At 37.4% G+C, this 14,393-nt stretch overlaps 1 protein-coding gene across 1 annotated transcript in view; it reads left to right on the top strand.

Annotated features, from left to right (window-relative positions):
• DOK5 (docking protein 5) overlaps nt 1–14,393 on the top strand; it is a 139,926-nt gene that overhangs the window by 70,107 nt on the left and 55,426 nt on the right. The window contains exon 2 of the mRNA XM_007457606.1: nt 5,085–5,192. Coding sequence (XP_007457668.1) covers nt 5,085–5,192 — 108 coding nt within the window. The remainder of the gene's footprint in view (nt 1–5,084; nt 5,193–14,393) is intronic.

Consider the following 14,393-nt stretch of genomic DNA (forward strand, 5'->3'; position numbering starts at 1 on the left):
TCTTTCCCTGAAGAGGGACATGTCAACCAGCTTTTTATGTTCATCAAAAGGTGACCTGAGCTTAAACAGTTAAGAAATACTACCAAAGACCAGAGGTTGGCAAACTGCAGTCTGTGAGTGACATCTGGCCCACTGCCTGTTTTTTTAAATAAAGTTTTATTGGAAGATAACTACACCTTTCATTTACATATATCCTCCTATGGCTGCTTTCGTGCTACCACTGCAGAGTTCAGTAGTTGCAACAAGGGCCTGTGACCCTCAAAGACTGAAATATTTACTGTCTGGCCCTTTACAGAAAAAAGTTTGCTGATACTTGCACTAGACCGTGAAGTCCTAAATGGTCACATCTTACTTAAGCTTTCTGCTTTTCTTGAGCTTATGTAAAGGCAGTATATAATTTTCCTTTTAACAGAAATTTTGTGACCAAAATTTGCTTTCTGTTATCTTCATAAGATGCATCCTATAGGGAGTTTCCTGCTCAGGGAACTGAGATCCCACAAGCCATGTGGCGTGGCCAAAAAAGAAAAAAAAGATACGTCCTATAGAAGTTTAGTTTGTGACTCTGTTGTTCAAGACATTGTGATGGACTTCTGCTAATGAAATTAGGAACTCCAAACAAATTCTAAATTGTTTCAGCTCTTCCTTGGCCCTGGAAATCTTGGTGAATTTACCAGACTAGACTTTGTTAGGAAAAGTAGCTAGTAAAAATATCAGGGATTTGAAACCAGAGCTAATTAGTTATTGAGGAGCTCAAGTTTTAAAGAAAGGGAAGACAATGGAAAATGTAACAGAAATCATATATGGTTTGATGACAGTGTAAGGCTGAAAATTAGGTGTAGTAAAACCACCACCACCACCAAGAAAATACACACTGAAGGAGATTTTTATGTAACTGCTAAATCTCATGTACCTCCACTCAGGTTGTCAGAACTGTGTGATGTGCTTGTCTGTTTTAGCTTCGACAGGGGCTTGTGTGGATTGACTGGTCCAAAGCCAGGACTTTGAAGATATTCCCATAACCTCATATTCTTCAACTCGGCAGTCGCAGCTCAGCGTGCACTCACCTGTAGCAGTGGTTCTGACTTTATCCCCCAGGGAACATTTGGCAATGTCTGGAGACAGTTCCGGTTGTCAGCAGGGTAGGAGGGGTGTGCTGCTGGCACCCAGTTGGAGGAGCAGCCCTGCCCTTCCCACTACCCCAAATTACCTTGTCTAAAATGCCAGCTGTGCCGAGAATGCGGAACCCTGCTGCAGAGAAGCTGAGATATTTCAACATGAAAATTATTCCTTCATTAGATTCTCTAAGAGTATAGTTATCATTAGGATTACCTACTCCTCGTGTCCAGTTTGAAACTGCACTTTGCTCTTATGGTTGGGATAAACATTTTTTAGTTAAAAACAAGTCAATTGAAAGAAAAATGTTAACTCAAAAATACTATAGATGGTCAGTGGATGTGTTATATGAAATATGAAAGAGATGGTTGAATGAATTAATTTAAGAAAAAAAATGCCCTATGCTATTATGCAAATGAGATTATTCTCCAATTGTGGTCCTTTTAACCATGTCAGTGTTACTCCAACTTGTCTCCACATGTTCCCGTGTTCAGTGAGTCCTCCTGTTTCATTTCCTCTAACCAGTTTTGAAATATTGAGGACAAGTTTTTAATTCTCTGATACTTGGTGGCTCTTCTTTTCTTGGGACTGAGAGTGTAGGGCAGGTGAAATGGGGAATTTACCGTAGTTCAGCAGATTTCACTTTCACCTTCACCGTGTCTCAGGACAGCATTTCATGCTGCTCCACGTCCAAAGCCACTGCACATCACTTGTTGGAAACCACACAGCCCAGAGGCCCTCGTCATCGTGGATGGAGCATTTGTTGGAGGGCTCTTTGTTGTCAGTCCCACGTGGGAAGCACTGGGTTGTCTGAAAGTCTTTATGAATATTCATGGCATTCGTTTGCATATTACAAACAAAATCCCTGTGGAATAAGGTACAGAGCCAATCTGGCCCTACCCAAAGAGGTTCTGATGCAGTCGACCTTGGCTAATCTCTAGGAATCTGCATAATTAACAATTGTCTTGAGTGAGTCTGGGCCAACACGGAGAATCACTGAACCCCCTTTTTATAAACCAAGTTTTGGGGTTTTCCTTATCTCATGACGAACCAACATGTTTTAATCTGTTCCGTGGTGACTTTCCAGCCAATAGTTATAAGCAATATTGCATGTGAATTTATACAATAGTACTCTTGCAGTTATTTGATTATAACATTGCACTTTTGCTCTTACTATTGATACTTAGTAGAACAAAAGAAAAACAAGAATCCCCTAAGTGTAATATGGATGAATCAAAGATGGACATCACTAGGCCTGCTGAAATTGAGGAATCTTTAGCTTGTGTTCGATAGACTTCAGACAGAAGAAATGAAGAAAATGAATACTTTTTTTTTTTTTAAGTAGAAGTACAATCATTCAAGATTGGGTCTAAAAGTTGAGGCATAATTAGGAAATATAAAATATCCCCTTTGGTGAAAATATTTTTTTCCCCATAGTAGGCATATTTCTTGCATAGCTTGGCGTGCTGTCTTTAACACATTTTCAGGGCCATGTCCGGAAGAAAGGGGTTGCCAATAATAGAATGACAGTGAGAGACCTATTTTCCACATCCTTTATTTGAACAATCAGGGTGACAGTCTTTCCCGATATAATTACAGTCCTCTCTCTGGTGGTTAGGTTTTAAGGGAGCTGGTGATCTCATCTGTTATTCAGACATCAGCGAGATGTTGGTAAGTCTTCTATTTGCCAACCATAGCCCTGAAAATGTTAATTTGCGTGGCTGACTCTCCACCCTGAAAAGGATTTTGGGTTTGAATTCTTACCAATGGCTCTTGCCACTTGGCTTTCTAGAGTTACCTAGTCTAGTGGTTAATTAGACTTCGGTCTGGTAGCAAAAGAATTAGGTAACTGTTATTAGATTAGGCTGTAATTTTTAAGATCTTTTACATTTTTTGTTAAAAATTTATAAGCATTTTGTTTTAAGATAATTGTAGACTCACATTTGGTTGTAAGAACTATTACACAAAGATCCTATACCATTTATCCAGTTTCCCTAGTGGTAACATCTTTGAAACAACAATGCAATATTATAACCAAGATAATGACATTCATAGAGTCAAGATAAAGGACAGTTTCATCAGTGCCAGGATCCCTCATGTTACCTGTATAGACATCCCCTCTTCCATTCTGCTCCCTTCTCACACACCCCTAACCCCTGATAACCACTAATCTAATTTCCATTTCTATAATTTTGTCATTTCAAGAATGCTATTAATGCAGTCATACAGTATGTAACCTTTTGGGTTTGGCTTTTTTCCCCCCACCCAGCATCATTCTCTGAAGATACATTCATATTGTTTTTATAGCTAAGTGGTATTCTATGATATGGATGTTCCCCAAATTGTTTAACCATTTACCCATTGGAGAATAGATAGGTTGTTTCCAGTTTTGCGCTGTTACAAATCCAGCTGCTTAATGAACATCATGTTCACATTTTTTTGTGTGTGGGAAGTTTGCATCTCTCTGGCATAGAGTCCTAAGAGTGCAACTGTAAGTCCTATGTTGCTTGCTTAGTTTTTTAAGAAACTGCCAAACTGTGTTTCAGAGCTGTACCATTTTACATTTACCATTTTACACTAGCAATGTATTATAATACGTGATCCAGTTTCTCAGCATCCTTTGTCAACATTTGGTGGCATTATTATTATTTTTTTATTTCAGCCAGTCTGATAGGTGTGTACTGATGTTTCATTGTGGTTTTAATTTACATTTCCATGAAGCCTTAATGATGCTGAACATTTTCTCATGTGCTTCTTGATCATCTGTATATTCTCTTTGGTGAAATGTCTGTCTTTTTTCCATTTTGTAATTGGATTGTTTGGTTCTTTACTATTGAGATATGAGGACTCTATATATTCTAGATACTAATCCTTTGTCAGATATGTGGTTTGCAAATATTTTTCTCCCAGTCTGTAGCTTGTCTTTTCATTCTCTTAGCAGAACTTTTCACATAGTGAAAGTTTTAAATTTTGATGAGGCACAGTGTGGCAACGTTTTCTTTTATGGATTGTGCTTTTGGTATGAGGTCTAAGAACTCTTTGTTCAGACCATGATCCCAAACATTTCCTCCTTTTTTCCCCCTAAACTTTTTATAGTTTTTTTTAATATTTAAGTCCATTTTCAGTTAAGTTTTGTATGAGTGTTTTGGGTTAAGGAGTTTGTTTATTCCCTATGGATATTTGAGCACCGTTTGTTTAAAAGGCTACCCTCCCTCCATTGCTTTTCCACTTTTGTCGCCATGTTTTTGTGACCCTTGGTAAGTTCAGTGACTATGCAAGCTGGAAGCCAATAGAATTGATTTTAATTATTTTACTGATATCTTTGGATATTTAAGAAATAACAGAAATTCTCTTTCCTTTAATTTACAGTATTAACTGTTTACAGTATTAACTTGGACTGCACCCTAGCCTGGCAATAATCTTTGAGTCTCTGGGTTGAATTTTCTGAGGGAGAATCTGGTTGGTGTTCATCAGCATTTATTAGCTAGTCTAGTGTCTGGCCCAACTCTTGACCGTCAGTTATGAGGAATGTCACATGACACACAGGGACTGTCTCTTTCTAGGACTTTAAAGTCTTTGGCGTATATCAGGCCTATGATTTCCATATATAATGGCATTTGAAATTAGAGTGTGTGCCATAAATGCTTATATTATTTGCGCTGATTTGGGATTTTTATTTCTGGGAGTTTTTCTGCAATGTTTCGTCTACTGGTGTTATTGTCAAAGTATGAAGAAATTTGCCTCCAAATACTTATTTTCTTTTGATTCCAGTGAGTTTCTGAACGACATAATACACCCATTGTGGAAACAGCTTGGGGTTTTAAAATTTTATTTTCCCAAAGCGACATCACATTTATGGCTTATGAATATTTTACAGGTGAAAACATCAAAAAAGAAAATATTTCAATGTAAATGCCAGTAATATCTGAGTCAGTAGTGATGCTGAGTGCTGTCTTTGTATTTCCTTGCAGATTTATCAACGATGTTGGTTAGTATTCAAGAAAGCTTCAAGCAAAGGTCCAAAAAGACTGGAGAAATTTTCCGATGAACGTGCTGCGTATTTTAGGTGTTATCATAAGGTAAGACTCGGTTGTTGTAGCTTTCCAGAAATCTGTTCATAACTAAGGAACTCAAGTTCATTGAGTCTGAAAACTTGTCTTGCTTTTTTAACAAAGGTACAAATGATACTTTTTCCAAGGACGCAACATCTCTAAAGTAATATCTACTTGCTCATTGTTTAAAATAATTGACTGATGTGAAGTCCCTCTTCTGGTTTCCTACTATTTGTTGTTGTTTTTCCAATCTCTACTGTAGAAATCACCATGTTTTGTAAATTTTCAACTGCGTGGTAGGCCCTTCTCCCGACATTGAAGCCCCTGGAGGGTCAGGATTGGATCTCATTATGTCTATCACAGTGCCTGATACAGAATAGATCCTCAGTCAGTGCTTGGAGTGTGGGGTGAGGAGGGAGGGGAAGAAGCTGGAAGAGGTGGATCCAGTAGCACAGAAATTTAGCCAGGTGAGGGAAAGTGAATAACCTTCCCTTTTCTGCAAATTCTCCCAAAGTGGTGACTTTCCAACATCTTACTAAGGGCCTGTGTTGACACCTTGGTTTACACAGTAATGAAAAGCAGTAAAACAAGCTGTATTCCTTCTCAGCTTAGAGACATAAAGCGTATGCTATGCTTTAAAGGTGCATCTATATAGACATAAGGGAAGGAAAAGCACAGAGCAAGACTTTTGAGATAAGTAGGAAAGGGAGTCAAGAGTCCCTTGGACTCCCCATGGAGTCACATCTTCCATGTGGTTCACTTCCCCACTATTTCATAGCGAAGTTCTACCTTCCAAGGTCAGCCCCATTTCCAGCCTTCCTTCTCTCCAAAGGAGAACCCAAGTACACTTCTGTATGAGTCTAGATTTCCTCTACTGTTTATCTTCCATGTGCCAGATATTACCACTATTCAAATAAAATTTTTTTTGTCCTCAGGAAGGAGTTGTTGCGAATCTATTATTTAGGAGCGGTGATCCAGGAAGCCAGGGAGAGCATAACTTTGAACCCTTGAAAATAATCTTGAGCCAGTCTCTTCATTTCTATAACACCTGAAACTATTGATGTCCAGTCATTTTGGACCATTTATCCCGTGCATACCCAGTGTCTGCTCTTGTAACAGGATGGCGAACAATGATATCGGAATGACGTGCTTCATTTTAATTTGAGAGGTCTTGCCTTAAAACGGAGCTCAAGATGCCCAAAGGGGTGTTTGGTTTATCTCTAGGACAAGGACAGAGTTGCTTCCTTTCTCCTTCCCTTACCTGGCACTGATTCCTCTCCGCCACCTCTCAGGTCCATCACATCCTGGTGACTAGACTTGCCACTGTGGTTGAAAATCATTCATTCTTCATTGCCTTCACACTGTAATTAACAAGGTCATCCAAAGGCTTCACCCCTAGGCAGCCAGAACTTGTGGTTATACATCAGTTCTTCTCTTGAGAATCCCAGCCAGTCTATAACTTTACAGTCTCCATTTGCTCTAGGTTGTGTGCTTGTGTCCCAACCACCCAAATTCATATGTTGAAACCTAATCCCCAGTTGTGATGCAATGTGGAGGTGGGACCTTTGGGAGGTGATTTGGTCATGAGAGTGGAGCCCTCGCGAATGAAATTAGTGCTTTTATCAAAGAGACCCGGGAGAGCTCCCTCCTCCCTTCCGCCAGCTGAGGACACAGAATCTATGAACCAGGAAGCAAGTCCTCACCAGACACTGAATCTGCCGGTGCCTCTACCTTGGTCTTCCCAGACTCCAGAACACTGAGAAATAAATTTCTGTTGTTTTTCAGCCACCCAGTCTGTGGTGACTTCTTACAACAGCCTGAATGGACTAGAATACCGTCAGACTCGTTCTGTTTGCCCATTGTGTGTGGCCACTGATGTTGACCAGTGCTTCCTTGTTTTGGTAGAGTTGCATATATTTCCAGAAATATCTGATTCTTCACAATCCCCTATACCAACCTTTCTGAATGCAGAAAAATAAATAGGCTGTATTTTGCTTACAGACCTATATATTCCTAAGAGAAGAAAGAGGACAGGTGAGGAGTATTTTATAGGAACTCCCCAAATCCAATCCATCAGCAGATGGTGTCGGCTCTGTGTTCAATGTGCAGAGAGACTCTGAATGTTTCTTACAGCCTCTGTTGCTACTGCTGTGGTCGAAGCCACCAGGCTGCCTAATTCCCAGCCCTCTGAAGTCTATTCCAAACACTTATATCACATCCTGAAACTCTAGCTCAGAACCCTCAGCCAAGTCCTTAAAATGGCCTACACATCACTCATGTGACTGCCTGTCGCCTGTTTAACTTCAGCTGCACAGTTTCCCCAATCCAACTTTATTCTGCGACAGGTGCCCTGGGCTCCTTACTCTCCGCAGGACATGCCAAGCACGTTCCCACCTTCGAACTTGCTCTTCCCTTTGCTTTGGCTCTCCCAGCAGATATCCTCAAAGCTCACGTCCTTACTTTGTTCGGGTCATTGTTCAAATTCCTCCTCTATGTGAGGCCATTGCCTGCCCCCATTATTTAAAACGGAATCCTTGGACACCCTCCCTCTCCATCTCCCTTTATTTTTCTCTTTAGCACTTATCACTACATACATATCTACTTGGTTGTTTCTTATTTTCGTTACTACAACACCACCAAAAATAAGCTCCACAAGGCCAGAGATTTTTTTGGTGGGGGCTTAAGTCTGCCTCTACTCCTTATCAGGGCCTAACACATAGCAGACACTTTTTAAACTATTGATTGAAAAGCTATGAATATAATCGACAGAGGACATGGAATACATGTAGATGTCTTTGTGTCACACTTTTATTTTAGCTTATCAGAAGATCTTGAGAAATCTGAAACCGGGAAGAGGAATTCTGATTTGGAGGAAATGGGGTGCGTTAGGATGGGAGCAGAGAAAGCAAGGATTGGGAAGTTATATGAGGACAGACTCAAATGTAAAACCAAAGTGGACTGAAAAGATTCCCCTTGAATGTGAAACAAGTGAGGGGAGATTGAGGACAAACTTGCCCTATTTCCCAGACTTCTACCTGCTGGCTTTGGAATTTAATATGTAAATCTTTGGGGAATGTGATAAGCCACATTCTCTTTCATCTATAATAATCATTAACCAAAGCTCAAAGCATTAGAATGGAAGAATTATCTACACTAAGCCTCCAAGCCCTTGATGAGTTCCTGTAGCCTATTCATCGTCCTTACTCTTTCAGGCCTGATACGTTTAGTATTAATCTCTCAGGGATATATAAAAAGCTGGAGTAACTCTGAGATGTGCATTTTTTATCTAAATTCTGTGTAACTTATGAATCTTGATAATACTAGGGTGATAAGTAGCACACAGTGAACAGATTTCAGAGTTCATTCGAATACAAATAAAGCAATTTCCAAAAGAATTGAAGAATTGTATATTATGCTATTTGATCAACACATAGATGATGGCATATACACCCATATCTCTCCTGTAGGACATCTGTAGCGTTTATGGGAATATAGTGCTTCTTTTGTTTCACTTTTAAAGATATTATTATGGAAAAAATGCCAGCTTTATGTATGTGATTCGTTTTAGAAGTTTTTAAAGCAAGAAATTGTCTGTAGAATTTTAAAACTTGGTGCTTTCCTCACTGACAAGGGAGCTAAAGGGGCTCTCATAAAAAATTGGAAAATAAATATATGAATAATGCACATACAGAACCATTCATTTTTCATGTCTTCTTCTGTGAAGCACCCCTCAAGCACCCACAGCTGTCAGAGACGGCTGTGAATTTGATTAACTGTAATTGCAACGATATTAAGACTCCAGTGACTTTATTTTTCATTTATTTCTTTCCAGTTTTATTGAGAAATAATTGACATACATCACTGTCTAAGTTTGAGACAAAGGATTCCAGCGACTTCCTGACCTTGTGAAACACAAGTTTATTGTTTTCACTCAGCAAATCAAAGTTGCTTACACCAACCAGAAGGGGGGTTGAGGATTTCTGTGCCCACTTTTACTTTTTTGAGATGAATAACAACTGGGAAGAAATCTAAGTGGAGAGACGATTGTCTGTTGTTTTTGAGACCAAGGCAGTTAGTGTGGTGGGAAGTATGCTGACCCTGGGCTCGGTAAACCTACTTTCTCTTTTCCCTTTTTTCCTTTTCTTTCTCTCTCTTTTTTCCTTTTTCAGCTAACCTCACTTTATTTATTTATTTATTTATTTAAGTAAAGTAGATATACACATATTATGTTAGTTTCAGGTGTACAGCATAGTGATTCAGGTTTTTTTTCAATTAATTTTTATTGGAGTATAGTTGATTTACAATGTTGTATTAGTTTCTGCTGTACAGCAAAGTGATTCAGTTATACATCTACCATATGTCCACTCTTTTTAGATTCTTTTCCCATGTAGGTCATTACGGAGTATTGAGTAGAGTTCCCTGTGCTGTACTGTAGGTCCTTATTAGTTATCTGTTTTATATATAGTAGTGTATATATGTCAGTCCCAGTCTCCCAATTTATCCTTGCCCCCCTTTCCCCCTATAAAACTCTTAGACGAAAATATTATAGGCAGAAAAAAAAAAAGAAAATATAGGCAGAACACTCTCTGACATAAAGCACAGCAATATCTTTTTTTGATCCACCTCCTAGAGTAATGAAGATATAAACAAATGGGACCTAATTAAACTTAAAAGCTTTTGCACAGCAAAGGAAACCATAAAAAAACCGAAAAGACAGTCCACAGAATGGGAGAAAATATTTGCAAACAAAGCGACTGACAAGGGATTAATCTCCAAAATGTACAAACATCTCATGCAGCTCAATATGAAAAAAGCAAACAACCCGATCAAAAAGTGGGCAGAAGATCTTAATAGACATTTCTCCAAAGAAGACGTACAGATGGGCAGAAAGCACATGAAAAGATGCTCAACATCACTAATTATTCGAGAAATGCAAATCAAAATTACAATAAGGTATCACCTCAAACAGGTCAGAATGGCCACATCAAAAAATCTACAGATAATAAATGCTAGAGAGGGTGTGGAGAAAAGGGAACCCTCTTGCACTCTTGGTGGGAATGTAAATTGATACAGCCACTATGGAGAACAGTATGGAGGTTCCTTAAGAAACTAAAAATAAAGCTACCATATGAGATCCAGCAATCCCACTCCTGGGCATATATCCGGAGAAAACCATAATTTGAAAAGATACGTGCACCCCAATGTTCATTGCAGCACTATTTACAATAGCCAGGATATGGAAGTAATCTAAATGTCCATCGATGGAGGAATGGATAAAGAAGATGTGGCACATATATACAATGGAATATTACTCAGCCATAAGAAAGAAGGAAATAATGCCATTTGCAGTGACATGGATGGACCTAGAGACTGTCATACTGAGTGAAGTAAGTCAGACAAAGACAAATATGATATCACTTATATGTGGAATCTAAAAAAGTGATTGAGCATTTTTGCAGATTCTGCTCCATTATAGGTTATTACAAGATAATGGGTATAATTCCCTGTGCTATATCCTTCTTGCTTATCTATTTTATATGTAGTAGTTTGTATCTGTTAATCCCATACCCCTAATTTGTCCCTCCCCTCTCCCCTCTCTCCTCTCTCCTTTGGTCACCACAAGTTTGTTTTCTGTATCTGTGAGTGTGTTTCTATGTTGCATAAAAATTCATTTGTATTATTTTTTAGATTCCACGTATAAGTGATATCATACTGTATTTGTCTTTCTCTGACTTATTTCACTAAGCATAATATTCTCTAGGTTCATCCATGTTGCTGCATATGGCAGTATTTCATTCTTTTTTATGGCTGTGCAGTATTCCACTGTGTGTGTGTGTGTGTGTGTGTGTGTGTATACACACGCACACCCCATCTTCTTAATCCAGTTGTCTGTTGATGGGCACTTGAGTTCCTTCCATGTCTTGGCTATTTTCAGTAGTGCTGCTATGAGCAATGTAATCCCCTTGAGAGTCATCCAAGTTGTTGTGTTGTGTGTTTCAATATTCTGTCCCTGTTTATTGTTAAGCAATGTTCCATAGTATATGGAGTACCACCGTTTATTTACATTCATCCACTGAAGAACTAGTTGTTTCTAATTTTTTATTATTATGGATAAAGTCTTTATCTTTCTTGGATAAACTCCCAAGAGTGCAACTACTGGATCATATTGTGGCTGCATGTTTATTTTTATAAGAAATTGCTAACCTGTCTTAACGGAGTGGCTGTGGATTTTACATTCCTACCAGCAATGAATGACTGATCCAGTGTCTCTGCATCTTCACCAGCATTTGGTGGTATCACTATTTTTATTTTAGTCATTCGGATAGTGATATCTCATTGTGGTTTTAATTTGTATTCCCTAATGGCTAATGATGTTGAACATACTTTCATGCACTTAATTGCCATCTGCATATCTTTTTCTATGAAATATCTCTCCATACATTTTTACCAATTTTTAATAGATTTTTCTTTTAACCGTTGAGTTTTGGTGATTTTTTATGTAGTCTAGATTCTACTCTTCTGTCAGGTATGTGGTTGAAAATATTTTCTTTTCCATAGCTTATCTTTTATCCTCTTAACAGGATCTTTTGCAGAACAAAAGTTTTTAATTCTGATGAGGTCCAGTATTTGAATTTTTACTTTTATGGATTATGCTTTTGCTGTCAAGTCTAAAAACTCTTTGCCTAACCTTGGATCCTGAACATTTTCTTTTTCTAAAACCTTATAGTTTTAAGTTATATATTTAAGTTCATGATTCATTTTGAGTTTAATTTTTGTGTAAGGTGTGAGATGTAGGTTGAGTTTCATTCTTTTTACCTAAGGTTGCCCAATTATTCCAATACAATTTGTTTTAAAAAGAAAAATATTTATTTTTTTCCCACTGAATTACTTTTGCACATTTATCAAAAATCATTTGGGCATATTAGCAGATGTCTATATCTCTTTTCTTTTTCGTTGAGCTATGTATCATATTCTCTTGATTACTGTAAATCTATACTAATCTTTAATACTGGGTAGAATGATTGCTTCCACTTATTCTTTTTCTAAAGGTTGTTTTAGCTATTTTAGTGCCTTTCCATAAAATTTTAAATGAAGCTTGTCTGTGCTTACAGAAAACCCATGTTAGAATTTTGAAAATAATTATATTAAGCCTATAGATCAAATTGTGGGAGAACTGACATCTTTTCTGTGTCAAGTCTTTCAGTTCATAAACATGGTCACTCCATTTATTTGAATCTTAAAAACTTCTTTCATCAGCATTTTGTAATGTTCAACCTCCATATCCTATACATGTTTTGCTAAGTTTATATGTGATTATTTCATTTAATTTGGATTAAATTTAAAGCCCTTTTGAATTAAATACTCGTGTGTAAACCAGCCATTTTTGGCCTATAATCTGATAAAACAATCATCCAGTTTAAATTGTTTTTTTTCCTACCCCACAATTATTAGACTAATCATTTGAAATGATTAGTTTTCCTTGCATTTTGGAAAGAAACTCAGGTTTTTGAGAGTGTATGAAAATGTAATCTGTTCAGTCTGTCACTGGTCTATTAGTTTGTTTGACTTAGTCATCTCAAGAAACACACATATGCACATAGGAAAATAAGAATAAGAAAAAAACAAACTTAGCTACAAAGTTCATTGAATGTAAATGCTTTTTCCTCCCCATTCTTATGTATTTCTTACATGAATTTCTTAAAAGCCTGTATCTCTAGGACTTGATCTATGTGATTTCACATTTGTGTTTATGTGGAAACACTTGACTGTAATCCAAGAACATACAGAAGCTCTCTGTAAATGATGTCAAAAGGAAAAGGGTGGGTTTTCTCAAGTTGGTAAAAAAATTAGTCAAATGGTTTTTGGGTGTGGGAGAAACTACAGGATATTGTTGACCAAGTAAGCTACTGCACAAGAAGTTGTGTTGACAAAGGATAGAGATCCACTTACCTCATTTTACACTTTTTTGCAGATTTCTTTTTCTTGTTTTCTTGTCACTCATTTTTAAAAATTATAAATATCCTGCATATTCCTTGTAACAAATGTAAACAATTCTGAAGTGTATGAAGTAAAATGAAAGAAAATAATCCTACCTTGGGCCCTAGTCCCTGTCTTCAGAAAAAAAAAATACTAATAGACTGATGTGCACCCCTCAAACTCTTTTCACTCTCTACACAAATAGAAGCATATTCTCACACATATATAGATCACATTTTTAAAGCAAAAATAGAGTAATTCATTACATACTATGCATATTGTGTTTAAGGAGACCATAAATACAGATTTCCCCAGGATGTTTTGATAATCCTGTAGTCTTTATATAACTTTTAGTAACAACTTCTTTCACATTCAAAATATTCTGGTTTATGAGATAAAATAAATGGTCACATTAATTACACCCTTTCTTTCATGCTTTGACTATAATTCTAAGTCAATAATTAGTGTCTGCACCTCATTAGTTTAACAGCTCCAGACTACTCTTTAATACTGATACACCACAATCTGTTTAAATATACCCAAATTGATGGGAAAAAAAGGTTTCTAATATTTTACTAATATAAATTCTATTGTGGTGAAAAACTTGTGCATCCATCTTTATATGCTCATGCTAATCTTTTTGGAAGGGAAAGTCTTAGTTGTGAGATGGTCAGCTAATATCCTGTACCTTTAACATTTTTGTAGCTACTGCCAAGTTGTCTCCAGATAGATTATCCAAAATCCCACACCCACGGACAGCTTAGGAAAGTGCCCTTCACCCCAGACTCCATTCTCTCTGTAAATTTCAGATGCAGACTTTTCAGTGTAAGTACACTTTGGTGTGTGTGTGTCTTTTTATTTTTAAGGAAGACACAATGAACAGATTATTTCAGCTATTTCATGTGTACAAATAAAGCTCCACTCTTCAGGGAAGACAGTCCAAATTTGTACCTCAGACAGGCGCTAGTCCAATTTATTTTAAGTGACCAAGGGCATATAGATATTTTTGGAAAGAATGAAACCATCTCTATGGGGGCTGGGATATAACTGTCTAGACTGGTTCTTTCTTATGAAATCTTTTATAAAATGTTTGCTTAAACTGCTGTGTTCCAGGTCCTGAGGGGAGACTTGTGGATAGAAATGTTGTATGCTGACAACTTTTGATTAGAACTGGGGATGTCTCTCCTCATTTGTCCCTGCTTACTGGCACTGCATTAAAACCATTGGTACTTTTTTTTTTTTTTTTTTGGC

The sequence above is a fragment of the Lipotes vexillifer genome, unplaced genomic scaffold, assembly GCF_000442215.2.
Source record: "Lipotes vexillifer unplaced genomic scaffold, Lipotes_vexillifer_v1.1 scaffold1186, whole genome shotgun sequence".
Classification (NCBI taxonomy): Eukaryota; Metazoa; Chordata; class Mammalia; order Artiodactyla; family Lipotidae; genus Lipotes; species Lipotes vexillifer.